This window comes from Vombatus ursinus, unplaced genomic scaffold, assembly GCF_900497805.2.
Source record: "Vombatus ursinus unplaced genomic scaffold, bare-nosed wombat genome assembly UNPS02014181.1, whole genome shotgun sequence".
Taxonomy (NCBI): Eukaryota; Metazoa; Chordata; class Mammalia; order Diprotodontia; family Vombatidae; genus Vombatus; species Vombatus ursinus.
Genome location: NW_020953959.1, coordinates 1,490,865 through 1,517,870, shown reverse-complemented (window position 1 = coordinate 1,517,870; position 27,006 = coordinate 1,490,865). Strand labels below are relative to the sequence as shown.

Here is a 27,006-nt window from a genome sequence, read left to right as displayed (position 1 = left end):
CTCTGGCACTAGGTCAAAGTGCTGAATACATTGGGGGAAATCCATCACCCAGGACTTGAGGAAGGGACTGAGTGACCAGAATAAACCCAGAAAACTCTTCTCCGTGGGATTAAGATCTGGAAGGGACCTTAAAGACTGAGTGTAGGCCCTTCATTTTACAGATTAGGAAACTGAGGCCTGGAGAAGGGCACATACTCTGAATCAAGTATTCACTAAACTGGCAATGTGGAATGGTGGCAAGAGGCCTGGACTTCCTCCTTCATCTATAAATTAAGAGGCTTGGACTCAAGGTTCTTTCCAAGACTAAATCTAAGAGTTTAGGATTTAGCAGGGGATTCTCCGATTCCACTTCCAGGGTTTTGTTTTGTTTTGTTTTAATCCTAAACACTGAATTTCTGCAGGTAGAATCCAAGGCATGTGAGCTAAGATTCAGAAAACAGTTCTGACCTAATTTTACAAGGAGCGTACGTAGGGCCCAAACAGGAAAGGGAGTCTAGGGAGCTAAGAATGAGTTCAACCTAGGTCTGGGAAAGGCAACCCCAACAGGATTAAGGTCTTATTTTATAGAGTGAAGAAATGTGTCTGTAACAATTGTCAAAATCAATTATTTATCCAGGACGCTAGAAATGCAATGACATAATTGGAAGGTGCTGCCCTCTAACAGCTTACATTCTACGGGACCCTGAGCTGTGTTGAAGCTAGGAATTGAACAAGATGGAGGCGAGGAAGGAGGGTAGAGTAGGTTTGGTGGGGTAGCTGGTGCAAGAGACAGTAAGGGTGATGGAATGTATGGAGTACAAAGAAGGGTCACTTTGATGGAACAGGTACACACGGGACAGCAATACTAAATAAGCAGAGAAAAGGTAGGTGGAAGCCAACTTACGGAAGACTTTTGAGGTGAGACAGATGTTTTAAAGCACGTCAACTTGGCACCTGTGTGAAAGGATGACTATGCAGGAGTCCTGTAAGACCTGTAAGGTGGCTATTGTAACGGTCCAAGGTAGTGTTCATGCAGGCCTGAATTATAGTGATGGTATGCGTGAAATTCCTAAACTAATTACACCTTCTTATCCTGCACCAGTTTTATCCACATCTTTCTATAAACTCCAATAAAGGATCTAGTCAAAACACTCGAGGGCCTGCTCTGGTAATGCTTCATGGAGTCCCAGAACAGCACATTCATCTGTCTTTTCTCACCCTCCTTATTCCATGACCAGTCATAATAAATATGAGCAATTATGGTGTCTTTTATCCTACTTCTCAACAAAGCCATTGTTGGTAATATGGCATGGCTTACCTACACATAGAAGCCAAGCCAGATCTTCTGCATCATAGACTCCAGAAATCTTTTAAAAAATTAAATACTTTGCAGCTTTAAAAAAGAAAAAATAACACTGTCACTTTTCAATGACTTTTGTCCAACCACCCAGTAGAATCTGTCCATCTAACAGGGGAGTACTCTCAGTGTGCTCTCCATTCACCAGAGAAGCCAACACATTGATTGGTCCCAACAGATAACATCGGTCTCCTGTCGTCTAATGGCTGAAAAGACAGAGATAGCTTAACCGAGAGGTAGCAGACTTCCGATGTCTTTCCATGTTTCTTTAAAAGGCTGTAGTCAACGTGTCAATTTTCTCTCGGTTCTGTTCAATTCATTCCACACTGGCTCATCATACAAGTCCTTCCGTGTTTCCTTGATTTCTTTTCATTTTAAAATTTCCTTTATTAGTAATCTAATTTTAAACATAGATATTTTGATATCCAAAGACAGGATTATATATGAAACTGTTAACTTGTAACAGTTTGCTTCTTACATGCATATTAAATTTAACCCAGTAGTAACCAAACTGCCCCATTCGTGTTCCTTTCTGAACTCTTCTCTGAACCTTTATTGATACTTTTTTCATTGACACTTTTCCTTTCATTTGTGCATTTCTATCACTACCCACCAACTCTCCAAACAGAAGCTCTAAATTTTTCATAATTATCATTTCATATAGTTCAACAGTATTGTAGAACAAATGACATTTATATACCATACTTTATTTCCCAATGAGAATGCATCTTGTTTCCAGCTCTTTGCTACCACAAAAAGTTCCATGCATCTTCCCACTCCCTTTTGGGTGACTGGCCCCTTTGATTCTTCTGACATAGTTGTGCTCCATTATTCAGTCAGCCAGTATCACCAGAACACTTATCAATGGTTTGGTTTGGTTTTTTAATGGTCTTTTGTGTTGGCAAGCTCTTTAAGACCTCTCCTCCCCCCAAGCATCGCTTATTTTTCCAAAATGTCAACCAGCTCTTGCTCCTCCTCAAGTTCAACTCTGACCAATTTAATACCCATCTATAGTGCTTGTTCCAAGTCAGAGATGGAAGGATGCGCAAAAGGTGAACGGGTTAATCAATGGAACAGATGAGATACATAATACGTAGAAACAAGTGGAGTCGCCCAGTGTTTAATAAACCCAAAGATTCTAGCTACTAGGGCAATAACTCACTATTTGACAGACTGCTGGAAAAAATTGGAAAAGTCTGGCAGAAAATAGGCATAGACCAACATCTCAGACTGTATACCAAGATAACAATAACCAACTGTGAAAGACCAAGTAACTCTAATCATCCCAAAGACCCACCAACATTACCAAAGGACTCATGATGAAAAACACTATCCACTTATATGACTTCATATTTCTAGTGAGTGTTGTATTTCTTGCCTTCTCAATGGGGTGGGAGAGTGTGAGGGGAAGGAAAATAGTCTAGAAATTAAAATAATATTGAATAGAAAAAAAAAGGTAAACTTGTTCTCTAAAAAGGCAGTGGTTTTCCTCCTCATTAGAGGTCTTCAAGCAGACAGCTAGATAATTTCTCATTTAGCATGTTATATAGATGGGGCTTTCTTTTGGAACCTGGGTTGGCCAACTCTGAAATATATACCAAAGGAGAAATTCAATGGATTGGCTCCAACAATTGCATATTACAACATTAGCAACAAGGGTTTTGTTGTTGTTACTGTTAAGTCTTTATCCAAGGTTAACGTTTAGGCTGGTCTCTTTTACATCACTATGGATTTTACTGAAGAGACTTTGCAGTGTTCCAAGTCTCCATGCAATTAATGCAATATCCTCTGAGAACAGGAGCATCTGGAGAAGCTTCCACTTGGCCTCTCTGTGGAGCATCCTTGGTGATACTGCAGGGTCTCTAGGTGAACAGATGTCCCTGTTTTCTCCTTTGCTCAAATCTGATACTCAGCAGTTCTTTGAAGAGTGTGCTTTCCTCAGCTGAAGTTGTGAGAGAATCTGATGTGATGCGAATATATGCGTGGGAAACACCTTGTTGTAAAAGCACCTTTTAGGGCTGCGTTTTGTTCTACAGTTGGACGCTCCTTTTCTATCACCAGAGAATGATCACATATCGTCTACATGTTTCTGGCACCTGTGTGAGCATGCATCCAAGTTCATGGAACAAGCACTCAAGTGTTAGGTCCCAGAGACACAAAGATCAAATGAACTTGCTCTCCATACTTGCCCTCAAGGAATTTAGGTTACAGTGGAATTGGGAAGACACAACATATAAATACATAAGTATTTGTTTGGATTCAGTACCTGGCATATATGCACTTAATCAACGCTTCAATCAAATTTCACTCATGGCACAAATTCCCTATGTGGAAACTCCCTCTACTAATGCATACAGGCAACTTACCAGTAAGAAGAACCTTAAGAGGTTGTATTATACTTACTGTATCAGAGGCAGTATAGGTCTTCCTGTCCTCTACCCACTTTGAAACACTGGCTCACAGCTAAGGATAGTAAAATATAAATATGACTATTTGAGGAGAGGGGGAACACTAACAAAAGAATCAGCAGACACTCAGGAGGTGACAGATGAATTGATTTTTAAAGATCAGGGATTCTAAGAGGAAGAGACTGCATGGGTTAAAGTCATGAAGGTGGGAAATAGAACTAGGTGTTGCAGTGGATAGGGTACCAGGCCTGGGGTCAGACTTGTCTTTCCAAGTTCAAATCTGGCCTCAGACTCTTACTAGCTGTGTGACCCTGAGCAAGTCACTTAACCCTATTTGTCTCAGTTTCCTCATCTGTAAAATGAGCTGGAGAAGGAAATGGTAAACCACCGTAGTATCTTTGCCAAGAAACCTTCAAATGGAGTCACAAAAGAGTCAGACATGACAGAAAACAACTGTACATACACATAATAAAAAGTGTGTGTGTGTGTAACACAATATTTTAAAAGGGTCCCTGTCCTTTCCACTCTCCTACATGTTAACTGGGTAGGTGCCTACTTTACATACTTTGACTATTACTCTCTAGTCCCACTTCTGCACAATAGCATGTTACTTTAATTCAACTTGTACATACTTCCAATAATGTTGCATATGATTAAAGTTCACTTCATCAACACCAACTGACCTGTTGTCCTTCCGGTTTTACCAACAAATGCTCTCAGGGTCATCTGGCTTAACTGTGCCACAAAACAAACTTTCTGTAGTCCTGTTTTCCCCTCTACTACTTTTCATTGTTTTACAAGACGATACTATTCATGATGTTCCACCATCTTTCTGTGTAATGTTGCGAACGAGTAAATGAGTACCCCCCCCCCAAAAAAAACTACAGAGTCACTGTTAATGGTAAAATCACCATTGTCTTGACAAAAAAATCCAAACGTCTATTGGGTAAGATTTCTAGGTTCTTTGGGTCTTCTTGTTTTTAAATGTTCTGAATCAGTTATATTTACCAAAAAACTGCAGCAGACCCAGCATCTTTAATTGTGTTCACTTTTCAGAGTCAAGAACCCGTTTTAATAGGCAACGTGGGGTTGTTACCATTATACTTTTTCTTTTCTTTAGCCTTTTTCATTACCTTCTGATATTTAGCTCTAAGTTGTTGTCTGTCACTACAGTGAACTTCACTTTTTCTGATGTTCTATGTTCTTAATTGCGGGGACCTTCCATATCTCTTCTTAAAGAAAATTCCCATGATGTACAGACAGAGGCTTCTGAGTTGTCTACAATCCTGGTTACCATTGTTTTTCCCCCTTGATCCCAAACCAGGTTTTTCAATATACCTGAAGTCATCAGTATCCAAGCGTCAAGCTGATTTAGTTTGGAGAATGACGTCGGGTTACTTGGAGAATCTCTCCTTAATCCTCTGGAAGCTGCAATGATCTTTATGGTGACTCACCTACTTTTACCCTACAAGGCGAGATGCTCATCTTACTTTAGGCGATGTTTCTTTCTGTTTGGGGAATCTGATGGAAACACCTTTGTCAACTTCTTTAACTGAGGAGAATGCAAGCTGCCCTTTCCTTCCATTTAGGTGTGCAATTTTTTTTTTTTTTTTACATCTTCTAAGCTTCATTTATAGCAAGAATATGTAGTTATAGTTCACTTCCTCCAGAAGGGTGTCAATTCATTGGCTGGGAAAACAGAATACTTCAATGATCTGTGATTTCAGTTTATTGTGAGGATCAAAATTCCAAAGTGTATAATGTGTGATCATTCCCAATAAGGTCATAAGCTACTTGACAAAAGGGGCAATGTTTTATTTCTTTGTACCTCTTTCAGGAGTCTAGCACTAAAGAAAAGCGGAGAATGAAAAGATCAGCAAACTAACCAAAAATCAAATGAAGGGTACGAAGCAAATTGCTATTTGATAAAGGAAGCGCTATTACACAAATAAGGAAACAGATCATCAAAAGCTTCTAGTAAATGATGACGACAGCTTCCCCGACTTTTATCACGCATTTCTCTGTATCACACAGGCCTTTTAGCTATACAATTGGAACCATGTTGCCCATCCCTGAATGAGGGAAATTCTGAAACCTTTAAAAGACTTAATATCTGTGTGTCTGTCTTTCTCTCTCTAAAAATATGCAGACGAACCAAAATTAAAATGTCGGTCTTCACTACAGGGAAATGAAAGTTGTACTTGTAGGTAATTTTGGTCAAAAACCACAAGAAAAACCCGTCTGTCAGAAAATACAAAGAAATTTCCCAAATGTTCATTACAGTTCAGTGAGAATGTGGGAGAATATTAACAGTTGCAGAAACAAGTGAATTCTGAGAGGCGGGATGAGAATGATCAAAATTCTCCAACAATCTGTTAGAAGGGGAGAAATGGACCACTGTGTGTGTGAGGTCTCTAAAAAGCCCCTAACTCCTCACTGGTTTCTAGGAAGAGAACACAGTTTAGTGATGGGTCTTCTACACCTTACTCCAATACGCTCCCTACAACTCAGGGTAGGGATGTGTGTCAGGAAACGGGAAGGTGTTACACAGTCATAGGATCTCGGCCCTCAAAACTGCAAAGGGAAGGGGGGGGGGGAAGGGCAATTCACACTGGGAGGTGTGAATCATGTTCCTCACTTAGAAACACCCAATTTCCAGACACTTTATCTTCTCTGAACTTTAGATGCCATCAGAACATGGAAAAGTGGCAACAAAAAATGCTTTTAGAATAAATTATGCATAAGCTGTCAGGCAAGGAGGTTTCCATGCATCCAAGTTGTCCTTACTTCCAAAGACGTTACCAGAATCTTTAGGTTCCCTCCCATCATTTCGTATATAAATATAGCACAAGTCTACCGAACAGCTCATAAAGCATTTAATTTTTTTAAATACACACCCAAACTCACCCATCCACAAGAAACAATGTTTTACATATGAACTCAAACAAAGCACTTTTTGCCCATTTGTTTCCCCAATAATGTATCTATGATATGCCCCAGATAGTGAAATTTATAAAAAGATTTAACAGGAATTAAACTGAATTCCTGAAGTCACATAAATATCCACAATGCCCCCATCAAATGGACAGAGAATATTTCACAATTCATGTGTTAAATAATGTTTATTGTTAACATTATTGCCTACAGTCTCTAAGATGCAGCTTTATTGTGCCTTTGCAAAGATACATATATTTTTAAAAAACGGATCAAATTTCATACATATAGCTCTATATGATACATTACAGTGCAACACTATTTCTGTTACATAATTATAGAAATACTATCGAACCCTACAGCACAAAAGAAGCAAAAGAAATACAATCCTGAGCCATACGAACAAGGTAATTGGATGACATTGCTTTCAACATAGGTTTACAAAAGAAAACCTAAGAGTGGGGGGAAACACCACACATGCACGCTGTTTGCAATCCTGAGGAAACTATACACTAAACTCCCGGCCCTCCCAAAAGACCTGAATTTGGAGGTCCTTCCTGCCCAATTTCAAATCCATGCGCACACCCCCCTTCACACATACACCCAGTTTCTCACACTCATCACACCCTCTCCCCACAAGAGGATTAGGCACTACTACGTCCTAAGGAACTCCATACCTGGTTTGTTGGGAAAGAGAAATTACAGAAGCAGAGGCCTTAGCAAGTGTAGATTCCCACTAACTAAGAGATAGAGCTAACAAAAGAAATGTTGCTAAGACAACTATCTTCTCCTTTTTCATTCCCTTACGGGAGAAAATAAATATGATCACTGTAGCTGAAAACTGAGGGGGCTGGGACAGAGAGAATGTCCTGGAAACAAAACTCGGTCTCTCCCCTGGTTTTGAAGTAAGAACAATAGCTGTAAAAATGCACACTGCAAAGCAAATGACTCATCTACTATGAAAATACATGTGTCATTCTACCAATTTTTGGTATCTATCTGCCTACAATTCAATACCAAGGTTTCATGAATCTTGTACCTGCTTAAGGTAAACGTGAATGTACTGTATAAAACCTGCCTATACCTGACCTCCTCCTCAGGGCAGCTCCCCAGCCTCCCCTGGAGGCAGCTGGCAATTAGTGCAGTCACAGAGACCACCCTTGTGAGTGATCCCAGTGATCTGGCTTCCATCCTATTGACAAAGTTAAGCAAACCACCCCTGCCCCCCCCTTTGATAACCAGATTCAGCTGACTAGACCACCTGACTGGCTGTGGGTTTACCCAATGACTTGTACCAGCAGCTTGTCCTGTGAGGCTAAGCAAACTCTCCTGGTTGAGAGACAGACCGTTCTAGCTCAGATGCTGAAGAAACATGGAAATAGAATACACAGCACAAGCGGTAACAGGCAGCTTCGGCCCCAGCTCTGTTAGTCTAGCTTTGGGAGAAAGGGAGCCACCCTTCCCACACACTGCTGTAGGGAGGAGGTTAGTGTTTCTGTAGAGAGCTGCTCTATGTAATCACAGCAAAGGCTGTGTTTCTCTAGCATCATATTTTCAATTAAATACTTGCACACTTATATACTCATACACCCTACGAATGTGAGGTGGCTCTTGCGTCCCAAGAAGCACCAATACCCGTTCATTTATATGTGACAAATCTTTCACCTTTAAAAGTAACTCAGATGATCACCACTAAAGCAAAAGTAATGGCATCTCAAAGGGATGGCATACAAGTGAAAATGGTGAAGACAACCCGAGCCACTTGAAAACTGTACTGGAAAAAGAGTTAGTCTGGCCATGGGCCAGCACTTGAGGCTTAGAGAGTAAGGTCTTAGTCGGCTTAGCATAGAAGTGCGGCCCATGTCCACGAATGACCGATGGCCGGGACTCACAAGAAAACTCAGAGAAACCATTTGGAAACGGCTTCGACTTCACACGATATTCCTGTGGTTTGCTGTGAACCCTGTAAAAAACCCTGACTGTCCCATTAGCATCTGACCAGTGGGAGGCAGGCCCCAGGCACACTTGCACACACCTACCTGCACACATACACCACGCCCCTCTTCCGGACCCTGAGGACGTGAGCATGGGAGGACAAGCCACCTCATGTGTTGGTGAAATCTTACCAGAATCAGAAGGTCTTCATCTTCTTTGGTTACCATATACAAAAGCTCAGCCCCTAGAGTCTTCAAATACTTTTCTCCGAAGCATCTAGTCTTAAGTGAATTAACACATGCCGTGCTTTATAAAGCATGTCTTCAGACAAAATGGTTTTGAAACTAAGTCATCATCTACACCAAAATTTAATTTCATATCCTAAGGCCCGAACACTGCCCTGGAGGAATAGAAAGTCAAGCCCAAATGCTTCAGCTAAGTCATGTTCTCTACACACTTTTTACAAGCGACAAATCTAACAAAATTTTTAGCACTGGGATAAATTAAACTTGCAGCAAGTCTATGGCTTATGGTCTTGCAAACAGCATGTGTCTGCTCTCAGAAATGTCTAGCGCACCAAGCACCAACAACCTTTTTCTAGGTATGTCATACAGGCATAGGAAGTTGAAAGAAGAGGCTATGGTAAGAATAAAACTAAATTTGGCAGGGGTGGAAGGGAAAACTTTGGGGGTTAAATTCGTTGAGGGAAAAAGTAGACACTGTACCCTAATGACAAGAATTCCTTGAAACTGCTTCTGCCCTCCATGGGCCATGAGCAGGTCCACATTCCGCTGGTTGCCAAGTGACTTGTGGGAGTTTTTAGCGGTGAGCAGAAGACAACACAGGCCAACATTTAGGGCAAAGAAGCAACACCCTCTTATTTCAGATCTTATCCAAATTAACGTGAGAAGCAAGTCAATCAAAGATCCTGAAAACCTGCTGAACCAGCCAAGGAGGGTTTTGTGTTTCATCCCTGAGCCCCAGGCTGAGTTCAAACAGAATGTGTTGGCATCCAACCCTTCACTCCCAACGTCACCTGCCAGAAAAGGCCCAAATGCTGTACAAAGCGAACCCCCTCCCAGCCTCCCTGGTAACTCAGGCCCTGCCCCACCCCGCCCCAAGCATTTTCAATAGCCAAGTCAACCTTGGAGTTTAATGTCCCGACGGCCTCTTCTCAGTCCTAATGAAGGGTTTTCACACTGGTGTCCGATTCCAAGTCCAATGAAACAGGATTTCAAAAATGTGGATTTCCCAGTAACATTCTTCTCTCCAATGCGTGACACCAGTACAGTGAAGCCAGTGTTTTCTCCCCAAAGAGCTCTTCTCAATAGAGTTCATAAGCAAAAGAAAGATTCGTGACAGTTACCTTTACATGCCCTATGGCGAACTTTGGGACAGTGCACTCAATGAGGAAAGCTCATGAGAGAAAGGGGAATACTCTGAATCAGGAGCTGAGCCCAGAGTCACAGTCAAGGAGGTGATAGATGGCAGAGAACAGTGTGAGCGTACGACGTCTAAAATACAAATGGTCACAAGCAAACATATTCTGAGTGACTTATTTAAGTTCGCTTCTCATTCAAAGGACTTAAACAACGTAGCTCACACCTTCAGCCTACGACTGGAACGTGCATCTTCCCTTCAAAGAGACGGTAAAGAATTTGACAGCCTGGTGCTAGTTTATGTCACATAGAACGCACTGAAACGCCAACGCTCAAGGAAAGGCCGCCCACGGCCCTTTTACTGAGCCTTCTCTGAAAACAAGCCCCCATACCCAAGGCTGCCATTCCATTCTCTCCAGCAGAAGATGATGCGCCCTCCGCTCAGCTGCCATTCCACCAGCCGGCCCAGGGGCAGAGCCACAGACAGACGGACATCTGGGTGTATGTGTGTCTGACTCCAGAAGAGCTGTGAGAAGAAGGGGCAGAGGGAAACATCTGAAAGCAGACTCAGAATAGATCACAGCCTGTTTTCTTCTTTAAGCAAAAAATACAAATCAGTTTTATAACCACTATTCAATTTATCAAACTTTTTCTGAAGTATTTTTAATTATGTACACATAACAGGAAATAAAACTTTTTCACAAACATTCTTCAAGGATGAAAATCATCAAGAAGAGGATGACAGAATAAAAGCAGGAGAAATATTCAACACATGGGGGAGGGTGATTTCTCATTTCTGCTCTTAAAAAGTAAAAAAATCACCATATAATTAAGTACAAAAACCGGCATTGAATGACAACTGCTGGTGTATTGACTTGATCCGAAATGAAGACCAAGAGTGTAATAAAGCCCTATGGTAAGGTAAACTCAGGAGCACTTGCCCTCGGGGTGGACACACTCAAAGGCTGACCAGGGCTCTGAAGCACCTGCTTGCAGCACCCAGCAGTCCGTAGTCTGTGGCGGCAAACGCAGCCAGTAGTGTTGAGTCCTCGGCCATGCGCTTGCGACTCAAGGTCCCTCACAAGCGGCGTCTGAAGTGATTTCTTCAGAAAAATATCTGTTTGGCATCTCCTGGACTTTGTTCCATCGGGCAGTAAGGACATTTTAACCTGGAGACAAAGACAAGACACTGGAATACTGCAGAGCATCAGGAGCCTGGGGAGATCCCAGGAAGCAGCCTTCCTCTCCCTTGGCTGATACCAAAAGCAAACTGCACTCTTCTCTCCTCAATTCCCAACCACAGGACTCTAGGTCGGCCATCCATCCACACGCACTCTTTATGCGCTTGGGAGCCAACACTGTAGGACAAAGCACTCTCTGCCCTCCCAGAGCACAGGCCAGGGAGCCAGGGGTCACAGACCATCCAAGTGCTTTGCCTTGCCGGAAGCCAAACAGCCAAAATGTATGAGAGGCTAGGCTCGTGCTCAGGGCACTTCTGGTGCTGAGATGAGGCCTCTAACCACTGTGCCACACTAACTCTCAAACAAAAGAGGGACAACATAGCTTGGGAGAAGGACCACCGAGGAGAAGTCAGGAATTGTTTATTTGTTTTTTTGTTTTAAAAGAATAAAGTAATAAGACAGAAAGGTCCGAATTCTGGTACCCCTAGTACTGACGGGAAAAGTGTGCAGCTCAGGGCATCCCCACCAAAGATCAATGGGAGAGATACAGAGGATGAGCCCAGGCCTGGCCTGAGGCTCTTTTGTTCCCAGAGTTTGGAAAAGGGTGGGCTGGAGGGGGGCACTCCTGCATGACCTAGCTCACCCGACATGGTGAAAATGGGTCTAGGACTAACTTCAATGAAAAAATACCGCACACCGACCGCTACAGCTGGACATGCGTTTTGTACAGATGCTGTATTGTGTTCTGTCCAGTTCAATGAGTGGGGAGAGGTCTCAACAAAGAGAGTATCCTCTCGAGTTCCTCGTGGCCTCAGCTTAGGAGATCTGACCACTTCTATCTCTATACGCAGACACTTCACCAAAAGAAACTCATACAAACAGATACAAATTCACATTGCAAACAAGCGGTCGGGGAGTCTGGTTTTGTTCGAGGGGAATTTCATAACCATAAGGGATGACCCAGGATAGAAACTGCTCCCACTGGTGCAGGTTAGCAACCTTTCTGTGATTCCACATACCCAGAGAGTTGCTTGTGGACACTGAGAGATTAATGGCCTGGCTCAGCCAATAGATGGGGGTGGGATTTGAAGCTGGGTGCTCCCGACTCCAAGACTGGCCCTCTATGCAATGGGCCACACTATTTGTTACATTTAAATCTAGCCACACTGAGGTGGACGCTAACTTTCATTGTTCTCCTTCGTGGCCAACAAATACCCAAAACATTCCAAGTTCTAAGAGCATTTTTGGAAAACAAACTGCTAAAAACGTCATGACACTTACTTGCTACCATTAAACATTTTATTCAGCGCGTCTCTCGAGATAATGTGACCACAGACCAACTTCATAGGTGGATTATTATCTGTTGTTTGTTGACGAAGAATGGGACAAGCGAATATAGAGTGATACCAGCACTTTTTACCAAGGTCCACTTCAATCTGTTTTTAAAAGTAAAAATGAGTAGACAGATAAATAAAGAAATGAGTGACTAAATAAATAAGGAGAGGATTGAAACCAGGAGCTAACTACCTTTCTAAAATGTCTGCCTGCTTTATGCATTTACCAAGTATCTAAATGTGACTTTCCCACCCCTTCCTCCCACGCAGACACACATTCTTCATGTTCGGCCCCAGCATCACTGGCAGTTTAACGAACTTGCAAAGCTAAAAGCATGTGACTGCTTTTGACGCCGACCTGTAAGGATTTGGAGCCAAACCAACGGCCATGATAAATTAAACTGGTGAAATTCCTACAATGTGGACCCTGTAGAGAAAAAAGTGATCCCAAGAGAAGAGTTTTCAGTAAACAGCAATGGTCTGGGGTAGACATTTTGCTCTCTGTACACTGTCTGTGAGCTCTAGGCCCAGCAGAGACCGCCTACCCCACAAACAACAGCACCTCCGGGCCACATTCCCATTGTCTATAGTCCTTCTCTGCAAGCTCTGTCCCCCCTGCTCATCTGCAGCTTCTAACAGGCACCCAATGGGGCAGTCTGCATTACAAATGTGTGTGCATTTAGAACACTGTCTCAGGCGAGCAGCCCAGGTATTCTCTCCTGGAGTCCAGGGCAGAGACTTTGGGCCTACTCAAAGGCCTCTTCCATTGCCGCAAATGGTAAAGCTTTCCTGTTTCTAAGGTGTGCCCCAGAAAGGTGGGATACAGCTGCAATTAAGGAGGGACTTCCAGGTGAAGCTAAAAAGCCCAAACCAGGACTCTCCCAGGTGGCAGAGTCAACAGAGGAGCCATAACTGTCAAAACAATGAAAGCTGGACTCTGGGAAAGTTAAGGAGGATCACCTTGGACAATTCTTCTATTTTACAGAAGAGGAAACTGAGGCCTAGAGCTGAGGAAATAGCCTCAAGTCAAACAGGGAGTGATGGAGCTGGGATTCAAAGCCAGGTCTTTGAACCCCAAATCTTGTGCTCTCTTCCTATCTCCACACAACTTGGACCATTTGGAGCGATGCCACCTAAGTCAGGTGACAAGCATGTGTTACGCACTTCCCCTGTGCCAGCTCACCGTGCTAAGGCTGGGGGAACAAAGGAATGCAAATACACAATCCCTGCCCTCAAAGAGAGCCCATTCCAACGGGGAGACGACACACAAGTAACCTGGCACACAGAAGATGCAGACAAGAGAAGGCTTGAGCAGCCAGGGCACGTCCAGAAAAGGCGTCCTACAGAAAGGAGGGTCTGGGCTGAGCTTAAAGGAAGCCAGTGAACCAAGAGCCAGCGGGAAGGGGCAGAGCACCGAAGGTGGTGAGACAGCTGGGGACCAAGATCCAGAGTTGGGGGACGATGCCACATGGAGTGAGGAGAGCAGCCAGCAGGCCGGTGTGGCCGATCCAGGGGTGAAGAAGGTGGAAGGAGCCAGAGGTGAAAAACAGGACAGTGGAGCTGCACGGACAGGGAGTGATGTGGTCAGACACACACTGCAGCGGAGGATGAACTGGGCTGGTGTGGGGAGGATCTGGCCAAGGGCCGGCACTGGGGCTGGGGCCGTAGGAATGGAGAAGAAGAGATGCCGTGAAGGTAGATGTAGCAAGAACCTGGAGGTGGGAGATAAGAGGATGTGAAAGGGGATGCGTGGATGAAAAACCAGCAGAAGAGAAGGAGCAGCCGGAGCGGTAAAGGAGAGCTGGGAGAGAGCAGCATCACAAGTAAGAGAGGAAAGCACACCCCAAAGGAGGGGATCAGAGAGGTCAAATGAAGACTCCCAAGTCTGAGCACGACCCGACAAACCTGTCCACAGCACTGAGGACGCTGGCACCCAATACTCTGCATCTGATTTGGTGTAAAAGAAGTGCCACAAGTAAAAAACCTTTACCATCCAAAGACACCTTAAAGAGCAGAGCCTAATGAGTCCTGAGAGCCCCTTGGGCCACTCCCTTCTCCAATCAATCCTAACAACATAAAGCCGAATTCGATTGGTCATAAAGATGATTACCTGTGAGGTCAGAAAACCCAAGCCAAAACACAGGCTGTCAGCTCCTCGAGCAATGGCCTGATAACTCGCGGGCAGGCCCAGAGGACACTTTCCCCAGGTGTAACTAAGCAGGAGCTGGGAGGGACAGGAAGGGAGCTCGGGGCCCTCCCCGTGGCCTATCTCAGTGACCTTAGAAGAGTCTCTTCGTGCATGGCATCGAATGGCCAGATGGTGACTGTCAGCCCCTGAGACCCGGGGAGCTCAGTGCCCGCTGACAGCCCAGGAGAGATGCGCACACCAGGCGTTCTGTCCCTCATCTTACAGAGACTGTGATGCTTCCGTCACCCCTGTGTATTATCAAGTTCTCTTGTGTTTGTCTGCCTTTCATCATCCCTATCCAGTATGATAGCAGGGAATCTTTCAGATGCCACCAAAATCCTGCTCCGTCCTCTCCCTTCTGCTGTTCTGCAAAGCTGCTCCAAACCCTAGCAATCCCCACAGTCACTGTGGGTTTTGGCAGAAAGGGAAAAACCACCCCCCGACCCTTAACTCACAGGCAACTCGTCCTTCTGGTTCCAGACGCCCGTGCACTGCCTCTGCTCAATCACGGCCTTGATGTTAATCAGAGCCGGGAGGGCCACGCAGCCTGCTGAGAAGCTGGCAGGGAGAGAGGGAGAGAACAAAAGTCAGACCGATGTCAGACACCGGTGTGGTCATCTCTGATCAAAACACTAAGGAAACCCAAGGAAATACAGAATTCTTATGAGTCTTCATATGATTTGGAAACCACTGAACAGAACCAGATTTTTAACTACAGAAACAAGAGGCATAAAGACAACAGCTCCTAATGACACAGAAAACTGACAGACAGCAGCTAACGTGATCTTCACAGTTACTTCTGAGATCTGCCCTGTCTGCCTCACTTCACCGAGCAGGAAACTGAAGGGCATTTAGTCCAACCTGAACACTACACGGAAGAAGGTCATGGCTAAGCGACCCCATCCTAAGGGGCAAAGCTAAGATGGGGACCCAGCTCACCCAATCCAGTGGCTTGTCCCAGGGCCCCACACTGTCCCCTGCTTTTCACTTACTCTTGTAGACACACTTTCTCCAGCTATTGAAAAGTAACACAAACCCATCTCTATCAGGCTATACTTTTATTTTTAAAAACCACTACGCATTTGTCCCACTCTCTTTCCCCCATAATGAGCTGCATCACACGGTGCTATCTGCACCTCTGCTTTTGGGCCCACTTTTCCTTTACCAACAAGCTCCTTGGTTTCCAGCCTACACAAGGACAAGTTCCACTTCTCTGGGGGTACTACTAGGACACCTCAGCTACCTCCACTTTTAAGTAAGAAAACAGAGGGGTCTAAGCCAGAGGTGTCAAACATTCAGCCCCCAACACTTCCCAAAAGCAGCTCAAGCCAGACTAAAATGGAAGTGGGAAATATTTGGCAAAACAAATAAAAATGCAACAAAACACATAACATTTCACTTTATCACTAAGTCAATGGGTGGCCCCTGTTTACATTTGAATTTGACACCCCTGCTCTGAATGTAAACAAAGGAATACATCAAAGATTTGGCAAGAAGAGTTGTTTTAAGGAGCTCTGTCTTCTGCCACACCAGCCAGGACAGCTTGCTATGACAGAACCCGTCACCAAGGCTCTATACAAAGGATGCTGACCTTCCTTAAACAGAGCATCCTAGGCCACAACACCTTCATTTTCTGTTTGTTGGGGTTTTTGTCTTTTTTGGGGTTAGGCAATGGGGTTAAGTGACTTGCCCAGGGTCACACAGCTAGTAAGTGTTATGTGCCTGAGGCCGGATTTGAACTCAGGTCCTCCTGAATCCAGGGCCAGTCCTCTGTCCACTGCACCACCTAGCTGCCCCGACCCCCTTCATTTTCTGTTATCAACTCGCTCAGGGGCTCAGGTCATCAGAGCCGGGTGAGCTTTACAGGAACTAAAATTCCAACGTTCCCTCAGAGGTCATCCGATTCAAACCCCCTCATTTTACAAATGAGGACAAAAATACCAGAAGAGGGGAAGGGACTTCCCACCTCACAAATAGAGTAAAAGGTAGCCCAGATTCACACCCCGAGCTTCTGAGGCCAAACTCAGGGCTCTCCCAAAGTTCGCACGTCTGAATCATACTTGCAAGCCTGAGGGATCGCAAGTCACTCTGCAGCAACAAGTACCTCTACTAACTGAATGAAGAGCTCATTCTGCAGGCCTGCTCTTTGGGGTCAGAAGCTTCACACACATCACTGTAAAAGCAGCCGGGCTAGGACTGAGGGGCAGACAGAGAAGGGGAGACCAACAAAACCATCTTGCAGGAAGAACGTGGCCAGGAACCTTCACTGTGACACGTGGAGGACGAGGAAGGGAGGCTGAGCTGGTCATACCTGACACTGAGCGGCGACTCCACCGACAACCCCAACAGAGCGCAGGCGTCCCGAGTGAAGATGTCACAGATGTCCGCCCACTGGTTTGCATCAAGCAGGTGAACGTAAGGTGAGTTCTCGATGCCCTGCCTCAAATACACGAGGCTCCCCATCAAGACCTGAATATCTGAACAATAAATGTAAAGTTAGCAGCCATATGGCTGGAACTCAAATTTTAACTCTGTGATGGGTTCAAGCTTTCCTCCTTCATTTATGGGAAGAGGAGAGAGACAAAAAACAAACTTTCTCATCAACGTGTTCTGAAATTGCTCAATCATTTCTTTAAAAAATAATGCTGCTCGGGGCAGCTAGGTGGTACAGTAGATAGAGCACTGTCCTGGGAGTCCAGAGGGACAAATCCAGTCTCAGACACCCAACACTTACTAGCTGTGGGACCCTGGGGCAAATCACTTAACCCGACTGCATAACTAAATGAATGAATGAATGAATGAATGAATAAATAAATAAACGTGCTGCTCTTGCATAGTTCTTCCTCCCTTTCCTAGGAAGAAAAAAATTCCCATGTGATTCAATGGGTGTGGAACAGAGGAGAAAAGAAAGGTTTCATTTGCACACGCAATTTGCAGATCACTGGATGGAATAATTATATTTACATTAATTTAGACCGGTGGTTAGCAAAGCTGTCTCTGGTGGCCAACTTTGCTAATAGCTCCCAAATTGCAGTCCAGGGCTGTCAGAACCACCAGGTTCCCAGACCTCCTTCCACCAGACCACCAACTCTGCTTGAGTAGCAAGGGCAAAATGGACTAGGAAGAGCTGCCACCGGGGGACACACATCTGACCACCTCAACAGTCCAACTGACACTAACAAGGTAACTCAAAAAGGCTTCCAACCTATATTTTAATGGTTTTTTAGAAGATCTCTCTGACACACCTAAAGTGTCATCTTTGTCAGTCAACAAGCATTTATTAAAAGCTGGCTGTGTGCCAGGCACCATGTTGAGCACTAGGGATACAAAGAAAAGCCAAAAACACAGTCCCTGCCTCTAGAAGTTCACATTGTCATTTTTTGGGGGGGGGGGGGGCACAAACAATGATGTGCATGAAAGACATGCACAGTGTAAATGGGAGATAACCTCAGAGGGAAGGCCCTGGCATTATAGGGGGAGGGGGAAGGACCACGAAAGGCTTCCTGTGGTCAGCAGAATTTGAGCCAAGTCTCAAACGAAGCCAGGAGGCAGAGGAGAAAAGGGCCAGGGAACAAAAAGGTGCAGAGTCAGAGGCAGGAGACGGAGGAGAGAAACAGCAATGAGGCGAGTGCTGCTGGATTCATGGAGGAGCATGAAGTATGTGAATCCTGCAAAGGTTCAAAAAGGCCAGCCCGTGGCAAGCCCTGTAAGTGAAACAGAATTCCATCACCCACTCTGAAGCGGCTGACGAGGGGAAGGGCGTGGCCAGAGCTGTGCCTTAGCAAGAGCACTTTGGCAGCTGAGGACAGACAGGGCAGACCATCCCTCTCCTCCAGTCCCCAGCAGGCGGCTGCAATAGCCCAGGCATGAGGCCTCACCAGGGTAGTGACAGGATCAGAGGGGACAGCAGTGGCACAAACGCAGAAGCAACAGCTTGAACATGGGAGGTGAGCGTGAGTGAACGGTGAAGCCTAGAGAACAGGGAGGTCAGTGGTGTTCTCAACAGCAAGAGGAATACTGGAAAGACAGGAGGGTTGGGGCGGGCAGAGATTTCTATTTTGGGCATGCTGAATTCAAGAGGTCCAACAGACGTTTGGCGATAGAGGACTCTAGATCAGGAGAAAGCCTATGTTACACAGATACACAGATCTGGGCATCACCTGCATAAAGATAACCAAATCCTAATGAGGTCACCACGGCGACATGGTGAAGAGGGAGAAGAGAGTGCAGGAGTGCACCGAAAGGTGGGAGTGAGCCCACCTTTAGTGGGCATGATCTACGTGAAGATTAAGCAAAGAGGGGAGGGATCAAAAGCCCAGAAAAGAGTACGCAGGGAAAGGCAGCAGAGGTCAAGAAGGAAGAGGCATGAGAAAAGGCCACTAGATGTGGCAAGGAAGAGATCATGGCAGCTCTGGAGACAGCAGTCTCCACTGAATGATGAGGTCACAGGCTTAGAAAACAGGGAGGTGAGCATTACAGGGCGTCAACAGCAGACAGCTTTGTCAAGGAGTTTTGGCCATGAAGGAAGGACAGAGAGAGGCTAGGAGCACTGACCATGGGACAGATTTTTAAGAACACGGACAACAAGAGGATGTGGTAGCACAGAAGTAGCCAGCAGCCAGAGAGGGCAACAGCCTGGAGAAGTCGAGCAAATGTCACTGGCAAGAAGATGGGCCAACTCTTCGTGCGAGACCTGGACGAAAGAGGAGACAGCAGCAGCAGCACCAGCAAGCCGAGCGACGGGAGGGAAGGAGAGAGGCAAGGCCTCGACTCCTTCAGTGACGTATGAAATGCTGCTGCTTTGCTTTATTATCCAGTGATTCAGGATGTCTAAATCAGTTTCCAAGGAAGTCCCTGACTTGCCCAGACCCACCACATTTCCACACACTTGGGACATCCGGGGCCACTTACCTTTCTGATGGTTTAGGGCAAATGGCTGGAAGTTTTTTGCATACTGCAACGCTTCCCGCTGGTTTGCAGTTCCACCCATTAATAAGCTAATGAAATATAATCTGTGCAGCTTAAACTCCAAGGAGCTGTTTTGGGCCATGAGCATTTCCCGATTTGACACCGCCCACCTAGAGAAAAAGGAGGAAAGAAAAACTGTCATTAAGTGGCACGCAGAGCAACCTGGTAACAGCAAGTCACTGCCACAGATTTCTGAAGGAACCCTGCCACCTAGTGGGGGTGTCTGTAGTGATGCCAACTCCTGGAACGGATTTCTTAGCTTGACCCTGAAGGAGGTGGCGGCTACTCAAAACCAAACCCAGAAAAACAGAACCAGCGCACAATCAAGGCACCTTTGGCCTTCCTAAGTACAAGGTGAGACTTCCCAAGCCAACCATGGGACAATGGTGGCCCGCATCTCTGCTGATAAGATGGGCGGACCCAAGCGCATGAAGCCCCACCCCGGCTATCTTGACCGTCAGAAGGTTCACTGAGCAGCAGGGCATCAAAGGGACCTGATAGGCCTAGGGAAGCTCAACTGCATCCAGACCTGCTCCCATTTTTCCATCGCCAGTCCTGCTTACAAATGATAGGAAGCATGCCAAATCATCAAGGCTGACCATGCTTGAAAACCACATCATTCAAAACGGATTCAACTTCACCTTTATTTTACAGAGACTTGGTAGAACAAATAGGCAATTACGGGTGCCTGGCACATGGCAGGCATTTAGTAAGTGCTCACTGATTGAATGTGCTGAACCATGTTTCCACCCACGGGCCGAACACTTTCAGGTCCCTATACATGTCCATGTAAAATGAGACAGTCTTAAGACACAGCCCTAGAAATCTCTGCCATCCGTGTGGGGATTGGGGGAGGGGAGAAGGAGATGGTATGAGAAGAGAGAGGGGACTGAGTCCCCTCAGGGACTGTGAGATAACACAAACAAAGGATATGTGAATGAAGGAATATCGCCTTTATTAAGCCCTTCTTATGTAGAAGGCACCGCTACGTGCTGGGGTTGCCGCAGAAAAGTCAGCCGGTCTGTGCTCCCCAGAGCTACCCTTCCACATGTTCAGCTGCCATTCTGACGACTCAGTCCCAAAGTCCTTAGGGTACGGTGACAAAGCTGACGGAAATGCCTCTTCTTTATGGTGATTTCTGCTATTAAAATGCCCTCTGTTTTGGGCGCTGACCCAGCTGACGGTGCTAAGGGCTGGGGGTGCTACCCTCACAGGGTTCCTCCGTCCTCCTGACCACCCCACAGCTCGGTCAACAGGCATTGTTGTGAGGAAAGGGGACCTGCTTCTCTACAACAGTTTTTGCTCTCAACAAAGGCTGCTGGGCTAGGCCAGAACCAGGTCCAGGGTCATTCCCAAAACCCTGTCGTACCAGCCTCAAATACTTTCTATCTGTGTGATGACCCTGGACAAGTCATTTAACCTTTGTCTGCCTCAGTTTCTTGAGGAGGATGACAGAGTAGAGAAGAAAAGTCAGGACGGAAATAGGCCCAGGAGAGAAGGGATGGATCACAGAATCACAGTTTTAGAACTAGAAGGAAATGTGGCGGGCCATTTGGTCCAGTTTCCTCATTTGACAGGAGAGGTGAAAAACTGAGGCCCAGAGATGATCCTGGTGATTTATAAAGTGGCCTCTGAATGGCGAGTGGAAGGGGAAGGGATCACACGACGGATCAGAAAAGGGCAGTCGGGGAGAGGTGCAAAAGCCAAAAAGTCAACGTCAGGTTTGAGTCAAGAGAAGAGGGTAGAAGCAAGACATGAATTCAAACCTTGGAGATAAAAGGAAACAAGCCTATGACAGAAAGCCCAGCAGAGCAGAAGGCCAGCCTAGACAAGGAAGCACCTCCCCAGCAGAGGGTCAGGAAAACCAGGACAAAGAGGAGAATAACAGAGCAGAGGAGATGGGCTGGGCTGTGGGCTGGGAGAAATGGACCATTGCCCCACCCGACCCCACCTGCTCACACCTACATAAGGATGGTCAGGACTACATTTGCAAAAATCCAGTTAAACTCTGACAACCAAAGCTGGATCTCCATGTTGTAAATACTGAATGCGAGGAGAAGGGAGCCCCTCACCCTTGGACGCACGCACAGGGATCCCCGGTAAGCTTCCAAAGGCCTCAGATGGTTCAGAGCAGCTGTCAGCCCAGCAGCAGCAAGCTGTCCTGGAGTGTTTGGGTTTGTTTTAAAAGCACACAATGAGTATGTGGTTACTAATTCTGAGCAGGAAGGGAGAATAGGTAACCTCACGTAACCTGAACAGCCTTGGACAGAAACAGAACCTGAGCCAAACAGTCCCAGGAGCCTTAACTACATGAGAAGCAGTGGGGGGAGGAATGAAACCAGGGAGGAACCCAGCCACCTGATTAACTGAACTCATGGGCAAGGACGGCCTTGGTTCAACAAACAGGACACTCACCAGCTGACGATCGTTCTCCAAAATGTGCTCCTTCTTAGAGGAAAGAGCAGCAGACTTGGTATCAGAGGGCCCAGGCCTGAACTCCAGCTCTGCCATTCACCCGGCAACCCTGAGCCACACTCTGCCTCATCTCTCTGGGCCTCAGTTTCCCCATCTGTTAAAGGGAGGTGTTGCCTGAGATGGCTTTTAAGATCCCTTTGGGCTCTAATGGTCTGAGAGTCACCATTCCAAATGATTCTCCCTATAGTAACAGAGCTACAGACGAAAGGGACTAAAAGGTAAGACTAAATATATACTAGCCCTGGAGGCTGGCTATCCTCGAAGTTGTCCTGCCCTACTCCCTCCACAGAACCCTAGTATTTAGAGCTGGAAAGGACTGAGATGCCCAGTCCAACCTCTGGACTGTCTCTCCTCTCCAACGGATAAAGTGCTGGGCCTGGAGTCAGAAAGATCGAGTTCAAATCCAGCCTCTGTGTGACCTCAAGAAAGCCACTTTACCTCAGTTTCCTCAACTGAAAAATGAGGATTATAGCACCCACCTCCTGGGGCAGCTGTGAGGATCAAATGAGATATGTGTAACAAGCACATATGCAGAACTATAAAACCTTAATTGTAATTTTAATATGGTTCTCCTAACCCCTCCTCCAGTTAAGGGGCGGGTTCTGAATAAATGTAGATTTTACTGTAATCCACAACCCCAAACCCCAAAGAGATGATAGATCCCCCTGCCACAAGGTGGACCAACCTCAGGGTCAGGGCACCTCAGAGCCAGAAAATGACCTTCAGGAGGTCGGTGGTAGCACAACGTACTAGCTTTGCATACGCTACTTCATTCTTCCAACCCCTGCTTCCCCCAAAGACAGAAAGACACACCACATGTTTAGATGACTAAGTTCAAGGCAACTCACAAGCTACACAGACACTTAAGGATCAATCATCACAATTTTCAAAGATCCCAAAACAGTCAGGGGACCACTAGCTCTCTACTAGGAATTGCCATTTGACTCTACTCCCCACCCTCCAAGGACTCGCTCACATTCACCTGCTCTCTCTCTCAAGAGCCCCACTCAGACAGCTATTTCACCTCCTCAATTTTAAGAGGGAGTTTTTTCCAACACTGAAACAAACATAAGGTACAGTGACCAGGGTCTGGTTCTCCTCAGCTGTCAGGGCCCCGGGCACCTGTCACAGACGTCACCCATCAGTGGGCATTCTGGGGACACTGCCATGCTCCCTGCCCCTCCTTCCGGGTCTCAGAGCAGCTGTATGTCCTTCTCCCCTTAGTCCTTCCTCTCAGAGGAGAGTGCAGAGCGGTCTTTTCAATCAGATCAAAGAATAAACAGCCCCCCCACTTCGAAAATATCTCCTTTTTGGACCCACGTGTACAAAAATATTTATAGCAGCTCTTTTTGCATTGGCCAAGAACTGGAAATCGAGGGGATGTCCAGCTAGTGAGGAATGGCTGAACAAGTTGTGGTATATGAATGTAATGGAATAGTATTGTGCTATAAGAAATAATGAGCAGGTGGATGTCAGAAAAACCTGGAAAGACTTGTATGGTCTGATGCGGAGTGAAGTGAGCAGAGCCAGGAGAACATTGTACACAGTAACTGTCACATTGTGCGATGACTAATATTGATAGACTTAGCCCTTCTCAGCAATGCAAGGATCTAAGACAATTCCAAAAGTCTCATGATGGAAAATGCCATCCACATCCAAAGAAAGACTTATGGAGTTTGAATGCAGACTGAAGCATATTATTTGCTCTTTTTTTCCTTCTGTTCTGTTTCCTCTTTCTTGTGGCTCCTCCTATTGGTTCTAATTCTTCTTTACAACCTGACTAATGAGAAAATATGTTTAATGAGAATGTAGATGTATAGCCTATGTCAGATGGTGTGCCGTCTTGGGGAGGGAGGAGAGGAAGAGGAGAAAAATATAGAATTCAAAATCTTATGGAAGTCAATGCTGAAAACTAAAAATTATTTATTTTTAAAAAAGAAAATAGTTCCTTTTCCCTGTCTATGCTGTTTCTTTCAAGTCACTATTTATAAAGACATCTGTATGCAACTTTAATCACAATAGTAGAAATTCATCCCAGAAGGCCAATCTCAATCTCTCTAGCCGGAGGCGCTGCCTACACAGAGCAGCAGGGAGGGCTAACGTCTCAAGCTCAGGACTCTGGCCCTTCTACCTGGGAGAGGGCAAGGCCTTCACCCAGTCCTCTCCCCACCCCCGATCCCACGTACACCAGGGTCGCTGGTCAGAGCAGGGAGGAGAGGACTCTTTCCTGCCTGACAACCAGCTCTTACTCAGATGATACATTCTCATCAATCTTAGACAAGCCTGAAAAGAAGTCCCAGCCCCAGAAGGTAGTCCCCAAGGAGCAGAGAGAAAAGGCACAGGCCGCCATAATGGGATCACCATTTTCCTAATTTGTCTCCTGTTGGTCCAGATCAATCCTGTATAAAATCGTCCCCTTCTGCTCTCTCCCATACGCCCACTGGTATTCGCAGAGCTCCAGGCACACTCCTGGTCATGTTCTCCCTGGAAGTCTAGTACCAGAGGCACACGGGTACTAGAGACAAGCACACAGCCCACTGCATTGAGGCGAGATGGAAAGCCATTCCCGATTGGCTGAAACTGATGGTATGACTGAAAAACTGGCATGCTGGGCCAGAACCAATGAACACCAAAGATGACACATGGCCCACAATCAATTCATTGTTTCTAAAGAGTGTGTAAAATACCCAGTATCCGTTTAATTCACTATTATTTCTGTCCCTTTTTCAAAGCTACTGCATATGTTTTTATGTCCAATAGCCCCTTTGGAGAACGGTGGAAATTAGGGTGTTTGACGATAATCAATTATGAGTATTAAAAATCCAAACTAACAATGAAAACAAAACTTCACGAATGTAATTCAAGCACCAAATCTAAGTGTGACAGAGGCATCTCCTTCATCTCTAGCAATCCTGAAGGGCAGTGTTCGGTTACCTTCTTTCAGGCAGTGCCACCGATCCTGCCAAACAGGGGATGAGGACAGGACCTCCCTGGGTAACCATTCCCCCCAGCTCCAGGCACTCTGTCTGGCTCGCTCCCTTCCCACCCCTACCCTCTCCTGTCCTCCAGCTATGACACCCTGGGACCACTCTCTTTCTGAGCTGAGCCCTGAGGGGAAATGATTACCTACCTGAACTCATTCCTCAATGCATAACATACTCCATCCCACCCAATGATTCTGAACCCCAGCTGTCTTGTTCAAACCCCATTCTCAGTGCCCCAGTGACTGCTCCCTTATTCCCATAGGTCTCAAACCAACCCCACCAATATCCCAGCTACCCAGCATGCTGCTGTGCTCTCTGGAATGCAGGTTCCAAAGGTAACAAAATAACTTTCGTCTACCTTCTTTTGTTGCTCCCTGAGAGCCGGCTTCCCCCTGCCGCCCATGCTTTCCAGCACTGGTACTGTGTTGGCTCGCGGCCTTCCTCCACCCTACCCTGACTCACTGCTGAGCTGGGCAGCTAGAAGCCTCGTGGTCCCACCGACCACTTTACAGCTATCCCTCTACTACCACCACTCAGCAATCTCTCCTCCTTTGAAGTTCATTCAATCCGTGTTTATCACCCAGTCAAGAAGCTACCGACCCCAGGACACTCTTCTTCCTTCCTCAATGAGATCGGTGCACGGCTCGCACTCCATAGTTCAGCTCGTGCCCATAAACCAGGGACTGTCCACACGCGTGCACTCCCTCAATACCTTAATCTCCCACTCCCTAACTTAGTCCTCATTTCCAGTAACTCCCCAGCCTGCCACTGCTGTACACAGAGATGGTGGATGGGTGACCTCACCATCCACAAACACGCCGTCTTCAAGGTGCGCAGTCTCTGAAATTCCTTTGTCTGATCACAAGCTATCATTCCACCTCTGCTTCTGCCTTGTAACCCCAAAACCTGCTCTTCATCCTCAATGAGACTTTCAATCCCCCCTCCCCTTGGGTCTTTCCCAGGCCATCTCTCCCTGCACTGGCCTTCTCCCTTGACGCCTTTGTGAATCACTTCAACTCCGCCCTCTTACCCTACTGAAGACTTTGCCTGGACAAGGCTCAGTCTTGGATTACTCCTACACCCCACTGCCTTTGCTCCTATTCATGTGCTGCTGAATGAAGGTGGAGAGAATTACCAAACATGATGACTGGGTCCGCTACAGATTTATGTTACAAAATCTCAACAACGGGGCCCTCACCACGGCAAGGCAAGCATTCGATACCTCCCTGACGGACTCACTCTCCTCCTCCCCAACCCTCTCAGTGGAGAGCCTTGCCTCATGGTCATTCACTGAGAACCCCCTCTTCTCCCATCACACAGATGCCTTTGGTCACTCTCTCCTCCTCCCTCCGTCTCACGGAGGTGGCCCTTCTCCCTGCCAAGGCCAGCGCTGTGCACGCACAAGTGATCCCACTCCCTCTCACCTGCCTCACTATTCTCCAACCTCTCCCCATCTACCAGCTCCCTGCAAGCACATCCACTCCTCCCCATACCCAAAACCACTCCTTGATTCGTTCGTGCCTCTCAGCTGCCATCTAGCATTTCTCCTCCTTCTTTGTGACTGGGCTCTTTGAGAAGGACATGCATGCACAACGAGCACCTTTACTTTTTTCCTCTCCCTCTCTTCATTTTCTGCAGTTGAGCTCCCAGCATCATTCACCCGATCTGCTCTCTCCAAGGTACCAGATCTAACGGCTGTGTCCTTCTTGCTTGACCTCTCTAGCTTTTGACAACGTCCATCGCCCTCTTCTCCTGGAATGGCTCTCCTTTCCAGTTCTCTGTGACAACACTGGCTGTCCTCCTCCCCGTCTGACCACTCCTCAGTTTGTCCTTTGGATCTTCATCTCAGGTCATGTCCGATAACAGCAGAAGTATCCCAAGGCT

At 46.2% G+C, this 27,006-nt stretch overlaps 1 protein-coding gene across 1 annotated transcript in view; it reads right to left on the bottom strand.

The window, feature by feature from the left end:
* Positions 1 to 6,646: 6,646 nt before the first annotated feature.
* RMND5A (required for meiotic nuclear division 5 homolog A) overlaps positions 6,647 to 27,006 on the bottom strand; it is a 73,372-nt gene continuing 53,012 nt past the window's right edge. The window contains exons 5-9 of the mRNA XM_027860450.1: positions 19,607 to 19,773; positions 17,007 to 17,172; positions 15,151 to 15,253; positions 12,455 to 12,609; positions 6,647 to 11,161 (exon numbers count right to left, since the gene is read on the bottom strand). Coding sequence (XP_027716251.1) covers positions 11,098 to 11,161; positions 12,455 to 12,609; positions 15,151 to 15,253; positions 17,007 to 17,172; positions 19,607 to 19,773 — 655 coding nt within the window. The 3' untranslated portion in view covers positions 6,647 to 11,097. The remainder of the gene's footprint in view (positions 11,162 to 12,454; positions 12,610 to 15,150; positions 15,254 to 17,006; positions 17,173 to 19,606; positions 19,774 to 27,006) is intronic.